At 43.9% G+C, this 26,486-nt stretch overlaps 2 protein-coding genes across 2 annotated transcripts in view; both read right to left on the bottom strand.

The window, feature by feature from the left end:
- Positions 1 to 26,486, bottom strand: part of CLIC6 (chloride intracellular channel 6) — a 374,274-nt gene that overhangs the window by 166,980 nt on the left and 180,808 nt on the right. The gene's annotated exons all lie outside the window — the stretch shown is intronic.
- On the bottom strand, positions 10,351 to 11,675 carry LOC142194397 (potassium voltage-gated channel subfamily E member 2-like). Its single transcript, XM_075263515.1, has 2 exons — positions 11,642 to 11,675; positions 10,351 to 10,834 (listed from the first exon to the last, which is right to left on the bottom strand). The coding sequence occupies exon 2, from the start codon at positions 10,821 to 10,823 to the stop codon at positions 10,473 to 10,475; it is 351 nt and encodes a 116-aa protein (XP_075119616.1). The 5' UTR covers positions 10,824 to 10,834; positions 11,642 to 11,675; the 3' UTR covers positions 10,351 to 10,472.

Here is a 26,486-nt window from a genome sequence, read left to right as displayed (position 1 = left end):
ACCCTAAATCTTCTCATGTATGTGGGGAGACAAGAACTACACCAGGAGGCTACAATAGACTGCAGGCATAGACGCTAGCAGTAACCGCATGCTATATGTACGAGAATGATATTAAATCTTACAATGTAGCGCAAAGCTGTTACAGGGACAATCTACCACACTTTTCTGGTTCATGAATAGAATACCAGAAGTACAGTAGACACTGACACATAAATAAGCAGAATAAGGAGAACACAGAAATCATAAAGCTTTATTCTTTGTACTGTTTTTTTTTTTTTTTTTTTATATTAAATTAATATACACCACAAATAGTTAATATATTTTTGTATGGGTTGTAACTATGTTTTCAGATTTAGAGCTTAAAATCTGCCTTAAAAACAAGCTAAAGGCTACCTGTATCTACCTCTAGGGGGCGCTAACTGCATACAGATTCATACAATAACCCTAAGTAGCTGTATGAATTCCTCTTCATTCCCAACGTGTGAACCTGCTCTGAGGATGAATGTTGAAATTTATTGGGAAAACCTGTAAAATTGGACAGAGGCTCTAGGACCCTGTTGACACCTCTAGCCTGGAAACAAGATGAGATATAGAGTATACATGGAGGTATACAGGTTCTGTATAGTATCCCACAACTGGGCCTGTAGATCCTACACACTGGTCAGCTAGTGACATTGATGACCCAGCTGGTCCCGTAAATACTCAATTGGTGATAAATCTGGTGACCGGGCCGGCCAAGAATGTGTTGTAATCTGACGGAGACATTCCTGGGAAAGCCTTGTGTGTGTAGGTGAGCATTATCCTGTTGAAAAGTTGTCCGCCCTGACATGAGAGATAACACAAGTGGCCTCAGGATGTGCTGTACATTTCCATACCTCCCAGCTGTCAAGGAATAGAAAGAGGGACAGTGCAGATTTAACCCCACCCACTTCTACTGTGACTCCACCCATTCCCATCCATTTCTCTTTGTGCCCCTGCACAGTATAATGCTCCTACAGTATAATGCCCCCACATTATAATGTTATCCTCTCGGTGGCCCCACAGTCTAATGTTCCCCTCCATCCTCCCCCATAGATTAATGTTCCCCCACAGTTATGACCCCCTCATCTGGCTCCTCAGTTTAATGTCCCCCTCATCTACTCCAACAGTTTAATGTCCACCTCATCTGACCCCCCCACTTTAATGTTCCAGCCATCTGACACCTCAGTTTAATGTTGTCCCCCCCCCCCAATCTGGTCTCCCACACCAAATTTCCTTCTCTTATGTGCCTGGGAATTGGTAGGGCCAAGACGGGGATGTGTAACGAAGGCGCCTCATCTGAATGGTAGGAGCTCCTGGTAATTGTCCAACAATCCTCTCACCAGGGGATCTGTCTGGTCTGTCCAGAACATGTTGACCGTGTGTTCCCTCCCATAGCCTCTGCTCCCAACACCTCCTAGCCTAGGACAACATCACGCTCTCTAGCCTAGAGCCATCACGCTCTCTCAGACCAGTGAGGTGCTCCTTCTCAAAGTCTTTCAAGTGTCTTTGAGTACATTGTAGAGGCAGTCAATGACTTCTCAAGAAGTACACTACCCAAAAGTAGCCTCTGCGAGCTTTCTTATAGGGCAGCAATAGAAGCAGTTTTACGCCCTCTTGTGACAAGTGACCCAGTGTCTAATCAGACCTCACCTATAATCAGTGCCATATCGGCCTGAGAGGTAACTGCAGGACGAGTGTAGCACCAATCCAATATTTCTATCTTTTTGTCAATGAGTGAATTTTTGAAGTCAATGGAAGCTGTTAATGTATGCAGTGAGCCCCCTCTAGTGGTGGCTGAAGAACAAGACTGTTACCACGAGATCTGCAGCAATTCTGTGCCAGGTCCCATGATTATCGTGATCTGTTTCCATGTTTGGTAGGTCACAAGGGAAAACTATAGGTTACTTAGAGCTGTTTGGTTCAGTCACTGCATGTGGATGAACTTTATTAAATCTTACCTACAATACTTCTACTAGTGCAACCGACTAACCACCAATGGCAGGCTAACGCTCTGTGACTTCAGCCCCTGGGACCCTCAGATTTTTCGATGCATGAAGAAGAGATCATGAACGCAGGAATTTTTCTGTCCTCCTATTTTGCATATTGAAAAATATTCCAACAAAGCTTAAAATTCCATTATACGACATGTTCAAGGTACCAAAACACTATAGGAAGCCAAGTGCTGCCACCTAGTGGCCAGACTGCTATTATTGTTAATGCCGTTGTATTGCTTGGTCTTTCCTTGAAGCATTTTTTATCTCCTCTTAAGGGTATGTTCACATGGTGGAATTTGCACTGATGCAGGGTACCGACATCTCGTCGCGGCATTACGCTCCGGATTAAGCTTAAATGAATGGGCCTAATCGGGAGGAAGCCTCATGTCCCGGACACCGCGGCTGATTCAGCCACATAATCTGTGACAAGAAGGGTCATCTCGTTTCTTTTTTCAGCTTGTTGTGTTTCCCCCGGACTCGGGGCTCAAGACCCCTAACAAGCTACTAGCTAGTGGAGAAAAGAAGCGAGCGGCTCTCATTGAAGTCAATGGGAGCCAATTTTTGCAGCGGATTTGAGGCGGATTCTGCGTCAAAATCCGCTGCCAAAAAATTGACCCTTTCTGTCCAAAGCACTGCAGAAAAAAAAACACAACATGTTGCCGCCACATTTTTTTTACTTTTTTGCTTTGGGACACCACATGGGGGCTAAGCGCTAGTTCACATGGGGGCAAAGAGGCTGATTTTGACAGCAGATTTCGCTTCAAAATCAGCCTCCATAAAATGCAGCCCTATGTGAATTGCTTGTTTTTTTTTTCTGCTAGCTTGCTAGCAAAAAAAGAAGCGACATGACATTTCTTCAGGCGTTTAATGCCTGAAAAAATGAATTAGATTCTATGGGGCGCTGAAAAAACCGCTTGCGGTTTTTGGTCGCTTATTTTTGCAGCTGTTTTGGCAAAAACAGCGACCAAAACAGCGTTTTTTTTTATCATGTACTAATAACTTTATTTAATTTTTTTTTGTAGTGCAAAAAAAAAAAAAAAGCTTAAAAAAAAAAACAGCGACTGAAAAAGCGTCAAAAACAGCGTCCAAAAAAAGCGATGCTGAAAAATCAGTGCCAAAATCAGTAAGGCTTTTTTCACGTGTGAACATGGAGGCCTATGTGAACAGCTAGCTTTTTTTTCTGCTAGCTTTTTTTTCTGCTAGCAGAAAAAGAAGCGACATGACCTTTCTTCAGGCGTTTTCCACCTGAAGAAAGCAATAGAAGTGAATGGGAGGCAAAAAACTGCACGGAAAAAAATGCTAGCTATTTTTTCAGCCCATTCACTTTACAGGAGGGGAAAACAGCCTGGCTTTTTTTTAAGCTGTTTTTTTTAAAAAAAAAAAAAGCTTCAAAAAAAGCTTGGCAAGGTAAAAAAAAAGCTTCCTAATTTTCCGGTGCCAAATAAGCCACACGTTATTTACGTGTGAACTAACCCTTATCCTTACAGATTTCCTTGACATTTTATTTTTGCGTAAAGAGAAATTAAGCCGTATAAAGGCCGCGTCGCTTCGCCATTTTATACCTTTGTAAATTACACACTGAAATTTGGAAAAAAATGTCAAAAACAAATGGTGCATGAGAAAATACAACATTTTATGAAAGGGTGAGTTCAGATGTGACAGAGCAGGTTAAAACTGCATCGGAGCCGGGAATTTTTTTTTTTTTTTTTTTAAATTCAACCTGATTCCCTTGTAAAATTAAAACCTGCCACAAAAAAAGAGCCCCAAAACAGCAAAAACACATGTAGATTTTTCTGTTGACGTTTTGACGCTGTTTTAATTGCACAACCTGACTATAGGAATACGCCCCAATGGAGACTTCTCCTCCAAGAGCATTATGGGGGCTTCAAGCTCAGGCCAAAGTGTTAGGCGAGCAGGTGGAGCTAGTCAGAGCCGAGCACTGAGCCATGTATAGTGTGCGGGCGGGATGGAGTCTCACGGACTAGGGAGGAGGATCCATGTTATGTCTTCTGTTCTTACTCTAAGCCCAATAATACAAGAAATGCTGATTTTGGGCCTTCTCTGCAGACGTTCGCCATTGCTTACCCTCGCCGTGGCTGCTTCTTCGCTGAGACCTGATCAGGTGGGGTCTATGATCTTCATCATTATCACATTTTTTTTTGCTCAATCCTAAGTAAGATTCTTAAAATCTTTGAATTGTCTTCTTATTATGGATATGATCAATTCAGTTTCTGGGAAAGCTGGGTGGTAGGCAGACCATAAGGCCTCCTGTACGTGACCGTGAAAGATATATAAATAGTGATATAGAATAGTGTTTACTCTATTTTTATGTTTATTTCATGCTATTTTATCCTCGTTACTGCAGTTTAGTTGCCATTCAGTAAAAGGGATTGGAATCTAAGGTGCAGTAACCTGACATGACCACTACACAGTATATGGCGCTGTGTACTTCTGGCGAGCATAGCTCTGTACACTATGCTACCTCTGGTGGGCGTGGGTTCTGCTATCAATACATCATGGGGGTCAAATGTAAGACCTTCACCAATCTGATATTGATGACCCTGAAATATTTGCCATATTTCCTTCACCAAGCATGGACTTGGGCTCCCAGCAGCGTAACCATCTACTGTTCCATATTGCAATGATATTTTTGGTCTAGGACAGTAGTCCTGTGAGGAGATCTGGACTCCTTGCATGATAGATGACTATGGTGCTTGGAGTCTGGGTCCTGCTTAGTGTTTAGTCTGGGATACGGTACACATACAGTCCATATATCATAAACCGAACACAACCATACGTTAAATTTTGGGTCAAAGAAAACTTGGACTGGATAAGTTAGATTTCATCTGTCCACTATTACTGATACTCCAGATACAAGATGTCTGGTAGCCACTTGACCACTGATGGTCTGGCAATTGGAATCCTTCATGATCACCCTGTGGTATGATACGGGGCACACTGAAATTGATGGGCGACCACTGATGTACCAAGCCCTCTATTCTGTAGGCTCTGGCTAGTAGGGATTGAGGGCTGTAGCCTCAGCAGAGTAACCCATTTACGATGTTCATACTGCCTCATAAACTTCTTAGTCTTTCGATGTTACCTCAATTTTCTTCTTGGAATTGTAGGACCATCTAACATTCGGCTACAACCAAAACGAATGGTCAAATGATACAGCTGTCCATGCCACGCCAGGAAAATGTCTTATTCAGCAGTCCAAACATTTCCCAAATGAAACCTTGGGTGACCGTGACCGTGGATTAGCCAAGCCCATTGGAGACGCGATCTACGTTTTTGGGTTCGTCGGCATTCTTATCTTGTTGAAATCCCTCCTGACGAAAATTACGATGGTAGAAAACAAGCCTGAGGACAACGAATATATCATGACCATCTGTGAGACTCCTGTTACATACAAAATAACGCTTCAAAAATGTACAAACCATGGCTCGCTGACGCCACCAAACTCGCCGTGCATGGGCCGACCACTGAACATTTCCGTCCCTAGTACCCCTGTTTTTCATAATGGGACTCGTTGTTGTCCGTTGTCTAATCCTGATGATGACGGCCATTACTATGGAGATAGGTGCCCGTTCTCCAGTCCACAGGGCAGCACAAAGTGTCTGGTGTGATGGAATTTAAAAAAAGTTGACACATTGGTGGCTGTACGGGGAAAACACAATCCACATTTTTTTATTGACAACCTTCTGTGTAACAAAGTTCCCATTTGGATCACAACAAAAAATTGAATTTTGAGATGTTTTCAGTCTTATAGGTGAAAATAAATTACAAAAATGGGGGAATAGTGGCCGTAGTCTTGTAGACTTTGTATGTCCTTACCACGCTCAGAATGGCACAAAAACACCCTCAAATAATACTTCACGCCACCCTTAAAGCTACACCCCTGTGCTAAACAATCTTCGACCGACCCCCTCCTACGCATTCCTGCACGTTCTATTATCCCACATAGTGGGCCCTGCACACAGTATTATGCCCCATAGTGGCCCCTGCACACAGTATTATCCCCCATAGTGGCCCCTGCACACAGTATTATCCCCATAGTGGCCCCTGCACACAGTATTATCCCCCATAGTGACACCTGCACACAGTATTATGCCCCATAGTGGCCCCTGCACACAGTATTATCCCCCATAGTGGCCCCTGCACACAGTATTATGCCCCATAGTGACACCTGCACACAGTATTATGCCCCATAGTGGCCCCTGCACACAGTATTATCCCCCATAGTGGCCCCTGCACACAGTATTATGCCCCATAGTGGCCCCTGCACACAGTATTATCCCCCATAGTGGCCCCTGCACACAGTATTATCCCCCATAGTGGGCCCTGCACACAGTATTATGCCCCATAGTGACACCTGCACACAGTATTATGCCCCATAGTGGCCCCTGCACACAGTATTATCCCCCATAGTGGCCCCTGCACACAGTATTATCCCCCATAGTGGGCCCTGCACACAGTATTATGCCCCATAGTGACACCTGCACACAGTATTATGCCCCATAGTGGCCCCTGCACACAGTATTATCTCCCATAGTGGCCCCTGCACACAGTATTATGCCCCATAGTGGCCCCTGCACACAGTATTATCCCCCATAGTGGGCCCTGCACACAGTATTATCCCCCATAGTGGGCCCTGCACACAGTATTATGCCCCATAGTGGCCCCTGCACACAGTATTATCCCCCATAGTGGCCCCTGCACACAGTATTATGTCCCATAGTGGCCCCTGCACACAGTATTGTACCCCCATAGTGGCCCCTGCACACAGTATTGTACCCCCATAGTGGCCCCTGCACACAGTATTATGCCCCATAGTGGCCCCTGCACACACTATTATGTCCCACTGTGGACACCCATAAACAATTATTATACTCTTTGGTCTTTCAGACCCCAGAGTATAATAATCGGAGACCCGGGGGAATAAAAACATAAAAAACTGCTGTTTCTTACCTGTCCCCCGGCTCCTACGCTGTCGGCCTCCGCTGCCGTCCTTCTGCAATGATATCGGACATCACATGAGCCGGGACACAGGCCGGGTTCATGTGACGTCAGAGACGTCAGACAACAAGGAAGGAGGTCTGGCAGGATCGTGGAGAGGTAAGTAACAGTGTTTTTTATGTTTCTTACCTCTCCCAGTCTGCCGATCATTATACTCGGCGGTCCGAAAAGACCCCCCCCGAGTATAATGATAGCAGCGGTAGCGGCTGTCACCGGGCCCCTAATGTCCCGGGCCCTGTGGCAGCTGCCTCTGCTGCTATGGTGGTAGTTACGCCACTGAGGTAGCCACAAAAAATTTGGGTTCGCAAATTTTTAGATACCAGTTGCAACATAAATTGACGCAACCGGTGTTTTTAAGAATATGGGGCTTGCTGGAGTGTGGGTCCATCATTCCCATGAAATTTATTGGGGCACATTTATTAATGAGTTTATGCATGCAGAAGACGGAAACTGAAAGTGGAGACTCGAACGCTGGTGTGAACCCAGCGTCAGTTCACACTAGCGCTGCTTATCCTCCATTGGAGGACCAAAATAATGCAGATCGGACCGCTAAAATAGTGCTTAAACATGGAGCCTGACGAACGCCATTGACTATAATGGGGTCCATTGGGTGTCCATCTGTTAAAACTGAAACCGGCAGGTTCGTGCAGGACTTTTTCCTCCACCGTTTATCAGCAGACACTGTGACGGAGACTCCAGCACAGATGTGAGCACGGCCTTAATGTTACCTGTCGTCTACATAAGCTCTGAGCTTGCACAGATTTCAGCGCATGCGCAGGGCCTGGCACAGATTGCGTCTGAATCATAACAATAAAGGTGCATCCGTCTCTGATGCAGGAGACCTGAAGACCGACGTCACAGACGCTGTTCTTAAATCTCCCCAATGTGGTCTATTTTGTGTGCCCTGTAATATTATAGTTATTATACATGACAATATAGGACGAGAATACTGTGTGAATTTTTTGGGCCCTCTTTTTGTGACACAGGTGCCAAATTGTATCATCCGTACCCCTTTCCGTGAGGTGATGCCTACATCACACACAGAATAACATAGAACATGGCGGATGTAGGAATACTTCACCAGCCCAGGGAGATTTGCTGGACATTTCGGGAGTAGGATAATGATCCCAGTACTGGCCGCCATTATTCTGCGAATGGTTGTGTACGACATTCACATATGGGGGGAGATTTCTGAAAACTGATACAGAGTAAAAGCGGAGCAGTTGCCCATAGCAGCCAATAAGGATGTTTCTTGGCCTCAATGTGGACAAATCTCGCCCATTAATATTTTCCATTTTCACCTTTCAGATGATTTTGTCGCTGACGTCTGTCCCCGTCATATGTTTTACATTCCTATGTCACGCCGTCCTGGGAATTGTAATGGAAGATACTTTATATTTCAAGGTTACAAGGATTCCTGGGCCAGGATTTGGTGTTTGTCCTCGCAGTGTGATAAGAAATCCTTTCTAGATGAAAAACAAGTGTGCAGGCGGCTCAGTCCCCGAAAATCACGTCAGCAAAGGAACAAAGCCACTAGATAATATATTAAGGTCGCTGATATGTGTGAGCACCAGACAATGACTCTGTAAGGGATTGCTCTGTGGTTACCCCCAACCCAAATTAGCTGAATGCAGCTCCAGGTTATGCGGTTTAGGGTATTTTATGGCAAGTTTTTGCTATGGAAATATAACACGTGACATACGTTTCAGCATAGCCCTCTATGGCATACCTCACAACTTTTGAAGAATAGAAAGAGGGACAAAATATGTGGCGCACCTTAGCAAATTTAGCCCTGCCCACTTTGCATTGACTCCACCCATTCTCATTCATTTTTCATGTGCCCCCACACAGTATAATGCTCCTACAGTCACCCGTACATTATATGCCCCCACATTATAATGTCCCCCTCCAACTGTCCCACAGTATTAAGTCCCTCTCCTGGTGCCCCAGTTTATACATGAAACTGGATCAGCTGGAGGGGAACATTAGCAATGGGGGTAGTTAGAGGGGGACAATAAACTAATGGCAGCTGGAGCTGGACATTAAACTCGGCAGCTGGAAGGGGACATTAAACCATAGGGGTAGTTGGAGGGTGACATTAAACTGGGGGCAACTAGAGGCAGACAGGTCCCCCTACAGCACTGCCATGGTTTAATGTTCCCCTACAGTTGTCACCAGTTTAATGTCCCCCTTAATAACCCCCCCCAGTTTCTTGTTCCCCTTCATCTCCCCTAGTTTCATGTTCACCCTTCAACTTCCCCCAGTTTCATGTCCCCTCCTCCATCTTTGCCGCCAGTTTCATGTCCTTCCTCAATCTCTGCCCCCAGTTTCATGTGCACCCCTCATCATGTTCCCCCTCAATTTGCCCTCAAGGTTTAACATAAAAAACACTGATATGCACCTTTCAACGATTTCCTGCAGCTCTGTCTGCAGTCTCAGTCACGGAGTTGTAGGTGCTCCTTCTTCACTCGCCAGTGTATTCAACTCATCTGTGTCCAGAGGACGCAGATGAGTTGAAACCGGGACATACCTCCCGCCAACCGAGACGGTGGGACACAATCGGGAATCCGGGAATGTCCTGCTGAATCTGGGACAGTTGGGAGGAATGTCTATTGCTTTACAGCATCTAGGCTTGGATGTCTGTGCTCAATAGTGGTAAGTGGAGAGTGGTCTGGGCCAAAGGGCAATATACACTAGAGCTTAAAGAATACCAAGATATCTGAAAAATCAGACTACCCTTGGTCATCGACAGTGTCAAACTGTGTGTCCTTGAGCCCATCACAGAAGAGCACTCTGGGGGACTACTCTCCAATGACCCCTTGGAAATAGACCATAGTATCCTTCAAATTTGTGTGTCATGTGCTGGACCATTATTGTGTAACAAGCTGGACTCACTGGAGGATCCTCTGGTACTCTGGTGGGCCAGTTAAGCACTGGGCACCAATGAGCCCACGCAACACAGTTTGTACAGGACCATACATCAAGCAGAGACTGCACTATGTCTACACAGTATAGGTCCATTAGGCATCATGTGAGGCTTTATTAAAGCACCATGTTGTCCATTAGAAGAAGCATGGAGGTACAGTATGGGCCTATAACAGGGGGTGCAGTATGTGTGCCCATAAGGTGTCTCTTCCCAATATGAGGAGGACAGTACTATAAACAATACATAGCTTGGGGCTTGGTACAGGTTTTGCATTGGGGCCCTGGTGCATCGTGTTACATCTAAGGCCTATAAATCTGAGTCCAGTATTCAATGGGTCCCATGTACAGTAGTGTGTAAAGCTTACATGGGGGCCTTCAATAAAGAAAACTGTTGAATTTTTATCTTCTTGGGTCATTTAATTGAAATAAGAAAGGGCAAGGCAATAACATTACGTTGAAGTTCACGATAGTCAGACAAGATTCCTCCGTTCTTCTGCCTTATGGACCTTGTGACTATGGTGACATGGGAGCCGTGTACGATTTAGCGCCTGGGTTTTCCAGTATCATTCCTTTCCTTTCGGGGAAGTCATTGGCGATGTATCGGCTGTAAGGATCCAGGTCGTCCAGTTGCTTATGTCTCTTGGAGCGGGTGGTGCTCACTAAGATGGCCACGATGATGAAGGAGAACATCCCAATCATTACCATAAGATACAGGATGACATAGTCGAAGTTCTCGGCGTTGAGCGTGGCCTGTAGTTCATCGGCCTCTATCGTCTCATTATTGCGCCATCTGTTCATGTAATCCTCAAAGATTTTTTTAAAGCCGTTTTCCAGGGACGTTGTTAGGTTAGTAGATAGGTGCATGTCTGCCGATCCTGGAACATAACATGGGTCATGCATAGAGTCATTCTAGTTTTTGGCACTGCTTTATACATTTTGATACAATGTCGCTGTAGAAAACTGTTTTCGTGACATGTCATTGATATGAAAGAACAAGGATAGCATTGTATTCTGTATATACCTGTATACAGTCCCTTGCAAAAGTATTAAACCCCCTGTAAAAAGCCAAGTAGTTTTTCAGGATGACATTGGCTTTGATGTGGAAGAAACATTGTCTTTATTATTTAATCTCTTCCTACGACACTCCACAAGAATGGATGACATGGCGCAGATATGAACTATATGTGCAATCTTGTGATACCTACAGTTCAGTAGATCATAGTAAGGCTTCATTCAGACAGCCATAATGTATCCAGACTTTGGTCGATGTATTATGACTAGATATCTAAGTCCAATGATAGGTCTAATGACAAGAATTTATAGCGGCGTAGATCCCTATGTTGCTGCTAGGTCGGGCCTTAGAACTATGATTGGGGCAGAATTTATGCCTGTAATATGGACATTACAATGTGGACGCAATCTAACTAAATGAGGTGATAGATAGATAGATAGATAGATAGATAGATAGATAGATAGGAGATAGATAGATATTAGATGGATGGATAGATAGATAGATAGATAGATAGATAGATAGATAGATAGACAGATAGATAGATATTAGATGGATAGATAGATAGATAGATAGATATTAGATGGATAGATAGATTTGCTACAACTAATAACAGTTGAATGAATTACATTGAAATGATCCTTATTCCTTCTATATAATTCTCCATACTTACTGTGTAGAGGTAAGACGCCAGTGTTTCTCTCTCCTAAACTTCTTATATTTCCGCCACTCATATCCCCGGCTGTTCTTTAATATATTGGTCAACTTTATCTTATCTTCTCCATGAAAACAAACATGTCTGAGCCGCTAATGGCCATTGTTTAAGGCCCCGCCATGTCCTGCCCACACTCTTCATATCAGAAGTCATGTCCTTGCAGTCTCTATTAGTGTGGTATTCCACAAGAGCAAAGTCCTCCATGTAGGGGGACTCTGGAAAAGCATCATGGATTTTCCTGCAGAGCTTTTCACACAGAATTCACTGAGGTTTCTGACTTTCTGCTTCCGTTATACCTATAGGGAAACCGCTGGCGTCCGTACTTTTAAATGAGATGCTGCAATGTCTAAAAGTGCAATAGGTTTGGAAATCACAGCATGTTCGCTGCGCATACTTTTCTGCAATGTGTGGATGTGAAACGCCATATAAAGCTGGGGCCCCAGGGGCCAGAAATGCTGCAATTTTGCACGGCGGAGACGCCATGGGAAAAATCGCTGTGTTTTACAGTATCTGCAAAGTGGATGGGATTCATGCAAATCCCATGCCCACTTTGCGTTTCAAACTGCAGCACAGACATGCTGCGATTTTCAAAACTGGCGTGGTTTTGGAAATCGCAGTATGTCAATTATGTCTATGGAAACGCCGGTGCCTTTCCCGTAGATATAATGGTAACAGAAAGTCAGTGGAGCAAAACTCCGTGAACTTTCTGTCCAAAGCGCTGCGGGAAGAACCACAATGTGGTTCTTGCCTCATTGCTTTAGCGCTGCATATGGTCCCGTGGGATCTTAGCCTTATGTCTCGGCCTAAAAGCCACTCGTCGTATTGGGTGTCTATCTCTTGCTAACCACATGTTTTCACCATTACACTCCAAGTCCTGGATTACTGCATTTGCAGGCAAGCATTATGAGGATTTTGCATTAAATTGCAAAAAGTGCATGCTCAAAATAACCAAGTGTGCTTGTTTATATCAGTGAGACCAGTCACTTACAGTAGCAAAAATCAAAAAATCCATAAGGCATACCTCCCAACCGTCCCGATTTCCATTCACCGAAATCGTGAATGTCCCGCGGTCCCAGTTGGAGGGAGGTATGTCCCGATTTCAACTCAGATCTGCGTCCAGAGGACGCAGATCTGAGTTGAACACAAACGCGGCTAAAGCAAGGAGCTGTCACAGTTCAGCTCCTTGCTTCGCTGCTGCACGCCAGCTACTGGCTGTGTAGACACGATGTGATGATGTCACATCGCGTCTACAACTGTGTGCGAGAGAGAGAGGCACGCAGAGAGCGGCGGGGGAGCGAGGAGAAGGTAAGTGTAATGTGTACACTGAGGTGGAACATGAAACTGGGGGCAGATGAAGAAGAGGACGGCATGACACTGGGGGCAGAGATGGAGGGACATGAATCTGGGGGCAGAGATGTGGAGACATGAATCTGGGGGCAGAGATGGAGGGACATGAACCTGGGGGCAGAGATGGAGAGGACATGAATCTGGGGGCAGAGATGGAGGGGACATGAATCTGGGGGCAGAGATGTAGAGACATGAATCTGGGGGCAGAGATGGAGGGGACATGAATCTGGGGGCAGAGATGGAGGGGACATGAATCTGGGGGCAGAGATGGAGGGGACATGAATCTGGGGGCAGAGATGTGGAGACATGAATCTGGGGGCAGAGATGGAGGGACATGAAACTGGAGGCAGAGATGGGGGACATGAATCTGGGGGCAGAGATGAAGGGGACATGAATCTGGGGTAAGAGATGGAGGGACATGAAACTGGTGGCAGAGATGGAGGGGACATGAATCTGGGGGCAGATTAAGGGTGTATCTGAAACTGGGGGAGAGATAGAGGTGGGCATATAATTTACGGGTGACTGTAGGAGGATTATACTATGTGCGGGCACAGTAATGAGAATGGGCGGAGTCAACGCAAAAGTGGGCGGGGCTAAATTTGTTCCTCTTTCCATAAGGTGCCCATATATTCCAGCTATTGTTCCCATAGCCACTGCAGGTATAGATTGAGATGCCAAGGCAGAGTGACTTGATGGGCCCGTACCCAGGCCCCGTAGGTGTTCATCCTCTTTGTAGGCTTCATAGCATGATAGTGATAACGGAGTCTATTGAGCCCCACATCACATAAAAATAATTTCACACACCCTGTGTGGAATAAAAAATACTTGTAAAATATAAAAAAACAAAAAACACACACACATATTTTGCAATAAATAAAATATATTACATATAGGACCCAAGACATTACATGATATAGACAATAGTGAAACCTGGGGAATATTTTTCTGCATTTTCATAAAACAAAAATAAATATGAAATAAAATGCAATATATATGTACGACAAAATGGCACCGAGAGAGAGAAAGCACCGCGCCAAAGTAAGCCTCGCATGGCTACTACAATTTAAGAATGCAAAAGGTAGAACCACCAGAAAGCAAAGAGCCAAAATACAAAAAGTCTTCAGCTCCCGAAGGCCATAGTTGTGTCGCTTTGGTCACGTTGACTATCCTGCGATCTTATTCTCATGGATCAGACATTTAGCTCCCGGGAAATACACTGGGGTTGTTCCTCCAGATTCCACCATGTTACAGTTCTTGACATATTGTTCTTCCAGTTGGTCGTACGACCGTGATCTGATGGCGATGACTAGTACTGAGACTATAAAGAAGGAAAATATGGCGATAAAAACCATTATGAAAGTGATGGCCCCAACAGTGTCATTGTGGTTATTAGGCTTCCCCTCTTCCTCCTTGGTAAGATTGTGGTGTACCTCCTGAAAAGCCGTGAGAAGCAAGGACTTCAGAAAGGTCTCCAGTGAGGAAGTCAGGTTGCTGGATTCTGGCATGTCAAGGAAAAACTAAAAAGATACAACCATTAGTTATGGACCATCAATGTGTCCCTGACCACCCTGTTACATTGGGTTGACCTAAATAAATTTGTTGGACATCCTGTGACCATCTATGTACATGTAGATAAATGTGGCCAGATGGTAGTCACCCAAGTAGGAAGTCATGTGGTGACTCGACTACCCTACATGACATGGAGCTGGTGATAAATGGACCACAAGGTCCATCCATCTCTTCTCCATGTCACGTGTTCCATCAGGCAAGGTAAGCGGCATATGCGACACTACCTCTCCATGTCAGTGGTTACTGACATTCATGCTGTACATTTCCAACTTGAACACCCTCCCAAAATTGTAATTGGTAATATAATGTCTGTCCTCTTATTATGAAGGGTCATTTTCCCAACTATGGAAACCCCAGTGTACGTGTTACTTGTACATTCAGTCATGAGTGCAATGGTTCTTGGAATGAGTACGCACTTCTGAAGTCTTTGGCATTCTTTCACTTGAAGACGTTGTATGTATGCTGACTTCCAAAAATTTACTGTATTAAAAACAAAAAAGGAAAGCCATGTTGAATATAGCCAGGACTTGGTCAGTCGTATCCTAATAGTCATCTGAGATACTCTAAAGACGTAATACCGATATATCAATCACATATTATAAGAAGATCACAGCCTGTAGTAATAGAAGAATGAAGGCTCAAAAATCCATCTAAATCAGCCTATAATCCTGCAGAATTAGCGCAGAGGAAGGCAAAGATTTCCATGAGACAGAGGTCCATAAGGAGGTGACCTTGGAGCCTGTGATTTGGAGAATCCCAGTGAAACAATGGGACAAGAACTGATTAGTTTGTACTTACCTGTTAACCCAGCCCTGCAGATAGATAGGTTAGTGTCACCAGAACTAGAATATCACCCCAGCCCTGCAGATAGATAGGTTAGTGTCACCAGACCCAGCATATCACCCCAGCCCTGCAGATAGATAGGTTAGTGTCACCAGAACCAGCATATCACCCCAGCCCTGCAGATAGATAGGTTACTGTCACCAGAACCAGCAAATCCCCCCAGCCCTGCAGATAGATAGGTTAGTGTCACCAGAACCCAGCATATCACCCCAGTCCTGCAGATAGATAGGTTAGTGTCACCAGAACCAGTATATCACCCCAGCCCTGCAGATAGATAGGTTAGTGTCACCAGAACCCAGCATATCACCCCAGTCCTGCAGATAGATAGGTTAGTGTCACCAGAACCAGCATATCACCCCAGTCCTGCAGATAGGTAGGTTAGTGTCACCAGAACCAGCATATCACCCCAGTCCTGCAGATAGATAGATTAGTGTCACCAGAACCAGCATATCCCCCCCAGCCCTGCAGATAGATAGGTTAGTGTCACCAGAACCAGCATATCACCCCAGCCCTGCAGATAGATAGGTTAGTATCACCAAAACCAGCATATCACCCCAGCCCTGCAGATAGATAGGTTAGTGTCACCAGAACCAGCATATCACCCCAGTCCTGCAGATAGATAGGTTAGTGTCACCAGAACCAGCATATCACCCCAGCCCTGCAGATAGATAGGTTACTGTCACCAGACCCAGCATATCACCCCAGCCCTGCAGATAGATAGGTTAGTGTCACCAGTACCAGTATATCACCCCAGCCCTGCAGATAGATAGGTTACCGTCACCAGACCCAGCATATCACCCCATCCCTGTAGATAGATAGGTTAGTGTCACCAGACCCAGCATATCACCCCAGCCCTGCAGATAGATAGGTTATAGAGATGAGCGAACAGTGTTCTATCGAACACATGTTCGATCGGATATCAGGGTGTTCGCCATGTTCGAATCGAATCGAACACCGCGTGGTAAAGTGCGCCAAAATTCGATTCCCCTCCCACCTTCCCTGGCGCCTTTTTTGCACCAATAACAGCGCAGGGGAGGTGGGACAGGAACTACGACACCGGGGGCATTGAAAAAAATTGGAAAAAGTCATTGGCTGCCGAAATCAGGTGACCTCCATTTTAGACGAATAGTGGATTTCAAATCCGGGTCATATGAGAATGTGAACTTTGTGACTATGAGACAGGGATAGCTGTACAGGCAGGGATAGCTAGGGAGAACCTTTATTTAGGGGGGAATGTTATTAAAAATAACTTTTTGGGGCTCTATCGGGTGTGTAATTGTGATTTTTGTGAGATAAACTTTTTCCCATAGAGATGCATTGGCCAGCGCTGATTGGCCGAATTCCGTACTCTGGCCAATCAGTGCTGGCCAATGCATTCTATTAGCTTGATGAAGCAGAGTGTGCACAAGGGTTCAAGCGCACCCTCGGCTCTGATGTAGGAGAGCCGAGGGTGCACTTGAACCCTTGTGCAGCCTCGGCTCTGCTACATCAGAGCCGAGGGTGCGCTTGAACCCTTGTGCACACTCTGCTTCATCAAGCTAATAGAATGCATTGGCCAGCGCTGATTGGCCAATGCATTCTATTAGCCCGATGAAGTAGAGCTGAATGTGTGTGCTAAGCACACACATTCAGCACTTCTTCATCACGCCAATACAATGCATTAGCCAGTGCTGATTGGCCAGAGTACGGAATTCGGCCAATCAGCGCTGGCTCTGCTGGAGGAGGCGGAGTCTAAGGTCGGACCTGAATGGAGACTGGTGTGGAGCGATCTTAGACTCCGCCTCCTCCAGCAGAGCCAGCGCTGATTGGCCGAATTCCGTACTCTGGCCAATCAGCACTGGCTAATGCATTGTATTGGCGTGATGAAGAAGTGCTGAATGTGTGTGCTTAGCACACACATTCAGCTCTACTTCATCGGGCTAATAGAATGCATTGGCCAATCAGCACTGGCCAATGCATTCTATTAGCGTGAACTGAGTTTGCACAGGGGTTCTAGTGCACCCTCGGCTCTGCTACATCAGATTGCTACATCTGATGTAGCAGTGCCAAGTGTGCATCAGATGTGTAGTTGAGCAAAACTGACTCAGCACTGCTAAGTCTCTGCATTCGCATAGGAATGCATTGGCCAGCCTTCGGCCAATCAGCGCTGGCTCTGCCGGAGGAGGCGGAGTCTAAGGTCGGACCTGAATGGAGACTGGTGTGGAGCGATCTTAGACTCCGCCTCCTCCAGCAGAGCCAGCGCTGATTGGTCGAGTTCCGTACTCTGGCCAATCAGCACTGGCCAATGCATTTCTATGGGGAAAAGTTAGCTTGCGAAAATCGCAAACTGACAGGGATTTCCATGAAATAAAGTGACTTTTATGCCCCCAGACATGCTTCCCCTGCTGTCCCAGTGTCATTCCAGGGTGTTGGTATCATTTCCTGGGGTGTCATAGTGGACTTGGTGACCCTCCAGACACGAATTTGGGTTTCCCCCTTAACGAGTTTATGTTCCCCATAGACTATAATGGGGTTCGAAACCCATTCGAACACTCGAACAGTGAGCGGCTGTTCGAATCGAATTTCGAACCTCGAACATTTTAGTGTTCGCTCATCTCTAATAGGTTATAGTCACCGGACCAGTATATCACCCCAGCCCTGCAGATAGATAGGTTAGTGTCACCCGAACCAGCATATCACCCCAGCCCTGCAGATAGATAGGTTAGTGTCACCAGACCCAGCATATCACCCCAGCCCTGCAGATAGATAGGTTAGTGTCACCAGAACCAGTATATCACCCCAGCCCTGCAGATAGATAGGTTAGTGTCACCAGAACCAGCATATCACCCCAGCCCTGCAGATAGATAGGTTACTGTCACCAGAACCAGTATATCACCCCAGCCCTGCAGATAGATAGGTTACTGTCACCAGAACCAGCATATCACTCCAGCCCTGCAGATAGATAGGTTACTGTCACCAGACCCAGCATATCACCCCAGCCCTGCAGATAGATAGGTTAGTGTCACCACAACCAGCATATCACCCCAGCCCTGCAGATAGATAGGTTACTGTCACCAGACCCAGCATATCACCCCAGCCCTGCAGATAGATAGGTTAGTGTCACCAGAACCAGTATATCACCCCAGCCCTGCAGATAGATAGGTTACTGTCACCAGAACCAGCATATCACCCCAGCCCTGCAGATAGATAGGTTAGTGTCAGCAGAACCAGCATATCACCGCAGCCCTGCAGATAGATAGGCTAGGGTTACCTGATCAAATGGTGTTTTCCCCTTGTGAATTGCTGCCTCCATTGCCTAGATAGCGCTGTTTTTGTCAATATGAGCTCTTTGGAGCAATGAGATTGGTAAGCGACAACACCCTTATTGTACCATAGAGCTCACTGGAGAAAACACAGTGTGATTCAGGTGAACCTAACCTGTGCACCTGCAGGGCTGGATTTATATTCTGGTTCTGATGACAGACTCCCTTTAAAATCTTACAAGATTTCCTGCTGTTGTTGCTCCTTCACTTTACCTGTAACAAACCATTCGGCTGAGCAGATAGCACTACCCCCAACTTAACTTATACCGCTTATTAGTTGGCTCAGTTTCTGCCAACAATTTTGACAAACACTCCAACACCTTGGCACCTTCACCAAAATTTTAATGTATTTTCTGGTTCACCATTTTGCATATTAAGCTCCCCCTCATTTCAACAAGCCCCACCCATTTGCCCAGCAAGGTGCCGAAACTGTTAGAAAATGTCTAAAACACACAGAAAGTGAGGTGTAAAGCATGTACCCCATTTTTTGGGTTCAAACTACATCCAAATTCTGGTGCCCCAGTCAGTTCACTTCCTCCCTTGTCTATCCTGGTCAGACTGGCCCCAGATTTCTGGTACAAGCCAGCCCATATGTCCCTGTTACAGTCAGGACTCAGGAGATGGGCCATTGCCCTGCTTACTTTTTTGGACCTAGTGTGCGTGACATTAGATTGTTGCAACAATTTTGGACAGATCTCATAGCTATGATCGAGGAGTGATTGTGTGGTGTTTTGTGGACGACTTAGAGCACGCTTTTTGACCCCAAGGAGGACCATCCCCAGCTTTGTGATTTCCAAGAACTGGTGCTCCATTTGAAGAAAAACTGATGTTTGATGTTACCTGCCTTACCATGAGTTATATGAGTTATTACACCATTCAATACTGTCTCTTGTGTCCCTTATCCTGTATTCACCATCAAGGGCACTCCAAGAACCATCAGTCTCAGGAAGTTCCTCCTGCATCATCCACATTGCAAGCCACTTGAGCCCTGGGAAATGCAGCTTGATGGGTTGCGATGACTACAGCTACTACATATCGATTTCAGCGGTGCTTTATTCGGAGTGTTGTCCTGGTTCCAGTCCCCCACCTCACCAATATTATCATCTGACATGTTGGGATTATAAACTGGTGGATATCCCTTTAACGCCGTTGCCTAATATAAAGCCTAGTTATAGGTATTTGCCCTGGAGGTTAATAGGAAATCTTCCATATTACCGTATAAGGCCGCCCTCCTCAGCTACCTCAATGATCTACGTGTGACCTTGGAGATTTCCAAAAGTAAAACAGTCTTGTTGCTTGCAGATGTAGCAGAGCTGAGTTGGCGATCGGTATTATATAATACATCCTGTATTATGAGAACTCGCCATACACGTACATTGAGTGACCAATTCAGCCCTGCTACATCCATACGGACGACAATCAATCCTCAGCCGTATAAAATGACAAGTCAAGGCAGGTTAGTGAAAGAAGCCACCACCATATATTATGTGCCCCAGGAGACCCCATCTGTACCCCTATTACAATCACTTACCCCGCAATGAGCGCCCTGAAGTCTTTGCTCCCTGCGCCCGCAGCTCGGTGTGGAAATGCAGGTGTCTCAATAACACTTCGATGCCAGGGAAAAAAAATCAGACTTTCCAGGATTACACATAATCCTCACATCGCAGGCTAATCCCACACTTGATACCGTTTAAATAAGATGCTGAGACAAAGCGCCTGACGCGTTTCACAGCTCCCGAGAGCGTCTTAAGTACATACATTAAGTCAATAATGACCAGCATAAGACGGTAAATGTTCTGCCAGGGATGAGATTGCTCAATGGCATTTTATAGAGGATTTCACCGCTGCATAAGAGCTAGACGAAACCCACTCAAGCCTTTACGTCTGATTCTGGGAAAGCTGGGTCCTAGCTTCTTATCAGGGGCCAGTGAGTGACAACTCACATCCTCTTAGTCAATTTCAACACATATTGCTCGGAAGTCCCCCTCTAATAATCTCCTCGGGGGCATTGGGGGCAGATTTAAAAGGGTTGTCCCGTCACAAGGATCCTATCTATACTGCTTGTTAATGTGAATGTAAGACTTTTCCTAAATACACTGCTTCAGCAAAACTGCTTTGTTTGTCCACTATCTTACTTTAATCATTTCTCTGTTGACACATCCCTTGACTTATCTGGTCAAAAGTCAAGTGATGTATCTGCTGCTCTCAGGGGAGAGGGAGGAGGGGCTAAGTGCACGGGAGCGAGCCTTGGGGGGGGGGGGGGGTAGTTTACACTTTGGGAGGGGGGGCCGCCAATACAGACCCGGCATCCTCCGCTCCTCCGCCCCCCCTCCCTTCCAGAATAGCAGCATTGCTCCTGCCGCTGCTGGCTTCATGCAGGGCAGGAGCGTAGCGATGTTGCAGGCACCTGTGCCGGCGTCTAACCCTCCCCGGCATCCGCCTCTCTATTACAGCGGATGCCGGGTCTGTATTGCACTGTGAAGGCTGTACGTCCTAACTGCATCGGGAGCGCACACACAGGGCCAGCGGCATAGAAGCGACGACTTCTCGCCGCTGGCTTTGCATATGTAACCCCGCCCACCAATGACGCAACAAAGCCGGAAGAAAGAAGAATTTACAGCAGCGAAGAGTGGTGAGTATGCGACGTGGGAATACCCCTTTAAGGAGACTGGCATTACTCACACCAGTCTTTATAGCCCCCATTTAGTGCAAACTAAAAATTTGCAAACCCAGATTTGCCTTCGAAATTGAGACTTTATGCGTCTTATATGCCATAAAATGTGAATATATTAGGAGATTTCATCCTTTCTTTTCTCCATTGCCCCCCTTAGGAGTAATGCCCTTTGGAAGAGTAGCCGAGAGGAGTGGGGGAAGGGAAAAGACAACTGTTCTGAACGCATTTCTGACTTGAAAAGCAGGTTGTCACTTTCAGCTGCCGACCTGACAACCGTTTGTCCCCTGTCTTGAGACCTTTATGGTAGGGCACCCCCTGTCACCCTCACCTTGACAGAACAGGACTGCCAAGTTCTGAAGTCTACGGTACCTACAAATTATATGGCAGGGATTGCAACTAAGTTTCGAAAGGCCACTTGAAGCCATTCCAGTTTACAGATTTGTGGGTAAGTGCTGTACTCATTTCCAGTTATATACACGACACTGAGATCTGAAGCAGTGTAAGCATGTCCTCTAAATTAACCCTTCACCATCTGGAAAATGGATATAGAATGAATAGTATTAATGGGGTTATATGTTATATGGCTGGCAGATGATTTGTATAGGGCTGAGTCTGGTCCCCATACTATACAGTGCACATAGTCAGAAATATATAGCTCAGTACACCATATAGTGGCCAGGCGGTGTTACTGCAGCTCAGCTGCCATTGGAGTTTATTGCTCTGCAATAATGCCGCTTTTATGACCATATATTTAGGGCCTATCCTAAGGATATGTCGTTACGAAAAAAAAATAAAAATTCCTGTAATACCCCTTTAAGACTAGCACGTAATGTTCCAGTCTTAATAAATTCACATCAATGATTCTAGATCTTTTACAAGTCCTTGAAACATGATTGGAGAACTTTGGTGGTGGGTAAATGTTAAATATTATATATTTACAATATTCTCTAGCAGACATGGGGTTAACACTCTACTGACATCATAGTCTTATATTTTGGGTGCATGGGTGCGGTTAGAGTAGACCATTTTAGAAATCTCCTTACATAGCTACAAGATGGAAGGTAACACCCACTCATGAATATAAATGAGTAAGAAATACACATGTCTGGGTCTGTCTTTGGGAAGACCAGGGGAAGACCAGGAGGTCTGTCTTTGGGAACACCAGGGTGGGTGGTCCAGGCAGATGGACATCCATGGACGTCGTAACCAGCCCAAGTCCACCAACCAGATGACAAGCATGAACCAAGCTGTAACTACAAGATATCCAGATGATTTAACTTCTCTGAAGATGTAAGCTATTGACAATTGACTGATATTTGTGTTATTTGGACATTTTCCCTGTTCCTGTGTTTTCCTTCAAGATATTAATAAACCTCTACACTGATTTATAACAAGCTGACTTCTTCCTATCGTGGACAAGGCCAGGTCCGGATATTTAACAGTGGACACAAGTCTCACCGGCAAATACAAGATATTTAACAGTGGCGAGCCAGCACGGTCGTTTTTTTTCCTGTTTTTCTCGTTCCGTTCACTTGCAATTAAGGGGGAAGAGAGGAGTATTTTGCAAGTTGTATGAATTGCAAGATTCAGGAAGACTTCGAAAAGAAACCTATATTGGTGAGATACAGATGACTGTTGTACGTGTTATATGATACGGAAGCCTGTGTGAGGAAAGCCTGTGAGGAAACACAGAAGGACCACAAGTGCCAGACGTACTGAGACGTTCTGATGACAGGGACCAACTGTTCCAAGGACAAGCTAAAGGTGAAGCTTTCTACAGTGGTGAGTAAAGATTTTACTTTTAAAGTATGGAAAAATTAGAGTCATTGTCTAAAAAGTGTAACGTTGAGTTTAAAATTGTGTCTAGTGACAATTTAGCGAGTATATGGCAAGATTTGTATACACAATGTGAGCAGGCAAATTCTAAGATTGAAAATAGAATTTGTTCTACAAAAGAGAAGCAGGTATTTAGGAATATAGCTTCTTTGGTAAAGATTTTTAATGACATGGTAACAGAAAAGAAATTAAGTAATAGTATGCATAAATCTGTTCAGACAGATGAGAAATCTCAATATGTTGATAAAGAGCACCATGTGGCAGTAATGGCCATAGATGGTGAAGAACAAATGATACAAGAAACTAAATTGAAATTAAAATCTCAGGAATATTTGATCAATCTGAGTAAAGCCATTCCCACATATGATGTAAAGATCCATGTGTGTAGAAACTCAGAAATTTTTGAAAGCCATGCAGAGAAATTTGATCTAAATATTGAACAGAGAAATAAACTGTTTAAATTATGGCTTCCTATTGATTTTACAGAACGTTTGTCTGCAAAAATGTCTTATGATAATGAGTCAAATGAATGGTTAAAAGACAGTGATGTGGAGAGATTAAAGAAACTAATCTGGTGCACTAGAGGTGACAGCATGCCAACACCTGATATACTGAATGAGATAAAGATTGGCAGAAAAGAATGTACATATGCATTCATGTCTAAATTTGAGAGAACATACAAAACTGTCATTCAAAAGGTGAACTCTTCATCTATGGTGAAAAGTTTTGTTAAAAAGTTCAAATTCTTGGATGCAGTCACCCTTGCCAGTGCGTCAGATAAGAAGACTTTATTTGAAGCTGCTAGTTTATTGGACATGGCCAGAAGACATCAGAAACATATGTCAAATGTAAATCGAGTATGTCCAAAGCAAAAAGCAAAGCCTATTAAGAGACATCTGTCAAATCATGTTAAAGTGTCCCCTATTTATAGGAGGGAAAGTGACAAAATCTATGAGAAACGTAGGAAATTACATGTTGCATATAAACCATATGCCATGCAAGAAAATCCACAAATTGAAATTCCATTATTAACTGAAATTAAAGAATTGCAGCCAGCCAAATCTATTGAGTATCTGCAAAAGAATGTATCTGGGAATGTACCAGTTGTCTCCAAAATGTCAGATCTTCCCAGTAACCAAGAGGAATTTGAGCTACCTAATATTTTTAGGAAAAGGGCAAGCTTGGCATTCTCTAATGACCTGGTGGAGTTATTGTGGGATGTGATTGACAGGAAGGTCAGGGGTCGAGTTTAAAAGTATCTCTGAAGGAATGACTGTCTATTGAGTATTTACTTATGTACTATCTGGCTATGTAAAGAGAAATCCCTTTTACATGAGGAGAAGTCCAATGATCAGGTATAACCCACATGATTATGTGATAATGTTTGTAAAATAATCCTAATTATGCTATTGTGAATAATACTATGGATCATATTATTATATATATACACACACATATAGGAGGAGAGCCTGATGTGTGGTGACAGATTTTTGTCATAGTCCACTCTCTGGATGCAGAGAGAGGAGGAACATGTTATGTACATTATATGAATATGATCAAATAGTACTAGGGATCCATAAAGTTATTAAATTTTCCATTGGTTAAAATCATTATTGTATTAATTTGGTTTTTGCTAAAGTTTATCTATTTTTTTCTCATCAGATATAGATATATGGAAAAATGGATCAGTTCAATCAGTGATGTCCATTCATTCATCATTCTTTCCTTATAGCCAAAAGAATACATGGAGTGTCTAACTATTAATGAGTAAACTAATTTCACATGGTGTGACTAATAACAATGCATGATAAAGTGATAGAAGTTCTAACTTACCTCAAGCATGTTTTTCAATAGTTTCATGTAAAGTCCATGTTTTTAGGATTTTCAAGTTATAATCCATTATGTATGAAGGCATGCAACTAGGCATGGAGCTCTTACTTACTGTGAGAATAAGTGTTCGTTCATGTGGTCAGTTGATTGACAGCAACACACTGTGACCTGTGACCCTGATGGGCTGGTCAGTATAAGTGTTATGTGTGTTATGTGTCCACTGGTGTATACAACAGATCTGTGACATCACAAATAGGCCTAAGAAAATCAGGATGCATCCAACAAGGAAAAAAGGAAAATATATCCAACAAAGAGACGTCTATTTTCTTTCTATTTTCTATTTCTTTCTATTTTCTATTTCTATTTTCTTTTTCTATTTCTTTCTATTTTTTATCTTATATGATCCTCTATATTAAATTGGGAAATTAGCAAATATATTTGAAATCCATTGAAAGGAACCTCATATGTTTATACCTACAGGAAAACCAAGTGTTTAAGTCACATGAGCTGAGGAAAGGTGACAGATGCAGTAGGGTGAAGGTTATTTTAGTTTGTGAATAGTTTGTTGCAAAAGAAGAAGCTTTTGACTAAGATATAGATAGCTCTTCAATATATTTGTTCAAACCTGACAAACAATAAAGGCTTATTGGGGTAATTGGATCATGGGATAATAAATATATTAGTTATGGTGGGAAAATCTAGTTAGTTATAGCCAGTATTGTATTATTGTTTTATTATATTATTATTGATTATGTATTCTTACATGTACGCACACACTTGCATACACTTACACACATCAACATCCACAAACATTGGGAAAACAACATCGGGTAAACATAAATGTCTTATATGCAAATGAGATAAGCTAATCATCTTCATGAAAGGAGACGTATAAGATCATCAAAGGATATGGGATATCAAGAGTGATAGTCTCTGGTTTATTCTTTAAACTTCTGATTATAGGATGTGACATTTTGAAATGCTTATGTTTTATATACTTATTTAATATATATGGTGTTCATATACAACCAGTACACAAGAATATATACAGTTAAGTGTAAGACAGAGTCAAGTGTCTTAAGTCTTGTCTCTATTCTTGGTATTGGAGGTATCTGAAAGGTTAAGAAGGTCACAGGAATCTGTGAAGAGACGAGGTGTTAAGAGGAAACTTTAGGCACATACGTTTTTATGAATAAAGGTTAATATTGTGTCTCAGATAAAGAACACAATGATATTTAATAAATGAATGTTTAAAATAAAATTATTTCTTATTAAAAAGGAAAATAAAGTGACTAAAATGTATGATTAAGTATGATAACACATTCATATAGGAACATATGTTTAGTATAATTGGTGAAAAGTTCTAACTAAAGAATAAATATTGTGATTGTCTATAGAATGG

Source organism: Leptodactylus fuscus, chromosome 2 (genome assembly GCF_031893055.1).
Source record: "Leptodactylus fuscus isolate aLepFus1 chromosome 2, aLepFus1.hap2, whole genome shotgun sequence".
NCBI lineage: Eukaryota > Metazoa > Chordata > Amphibia > Anura > Leptodactylidae > Leptodactylus > Leptodactylus fuscus.
The sequence above is the reverse complement of the archived record's forward strand: the minus strand, read 5'-3'. Positions and strand labels throughout refer to the sequence as shown.

Excerpts from the sequence above, each read along its gene's own strand:
- LOC142194397 (XM_075263515.1), bottom strand. The coding sequence starts at position 10,823 with ATGCACCTATCTACTAACCTAACAACGTCCCTGGAAAACGGCTTTAAA.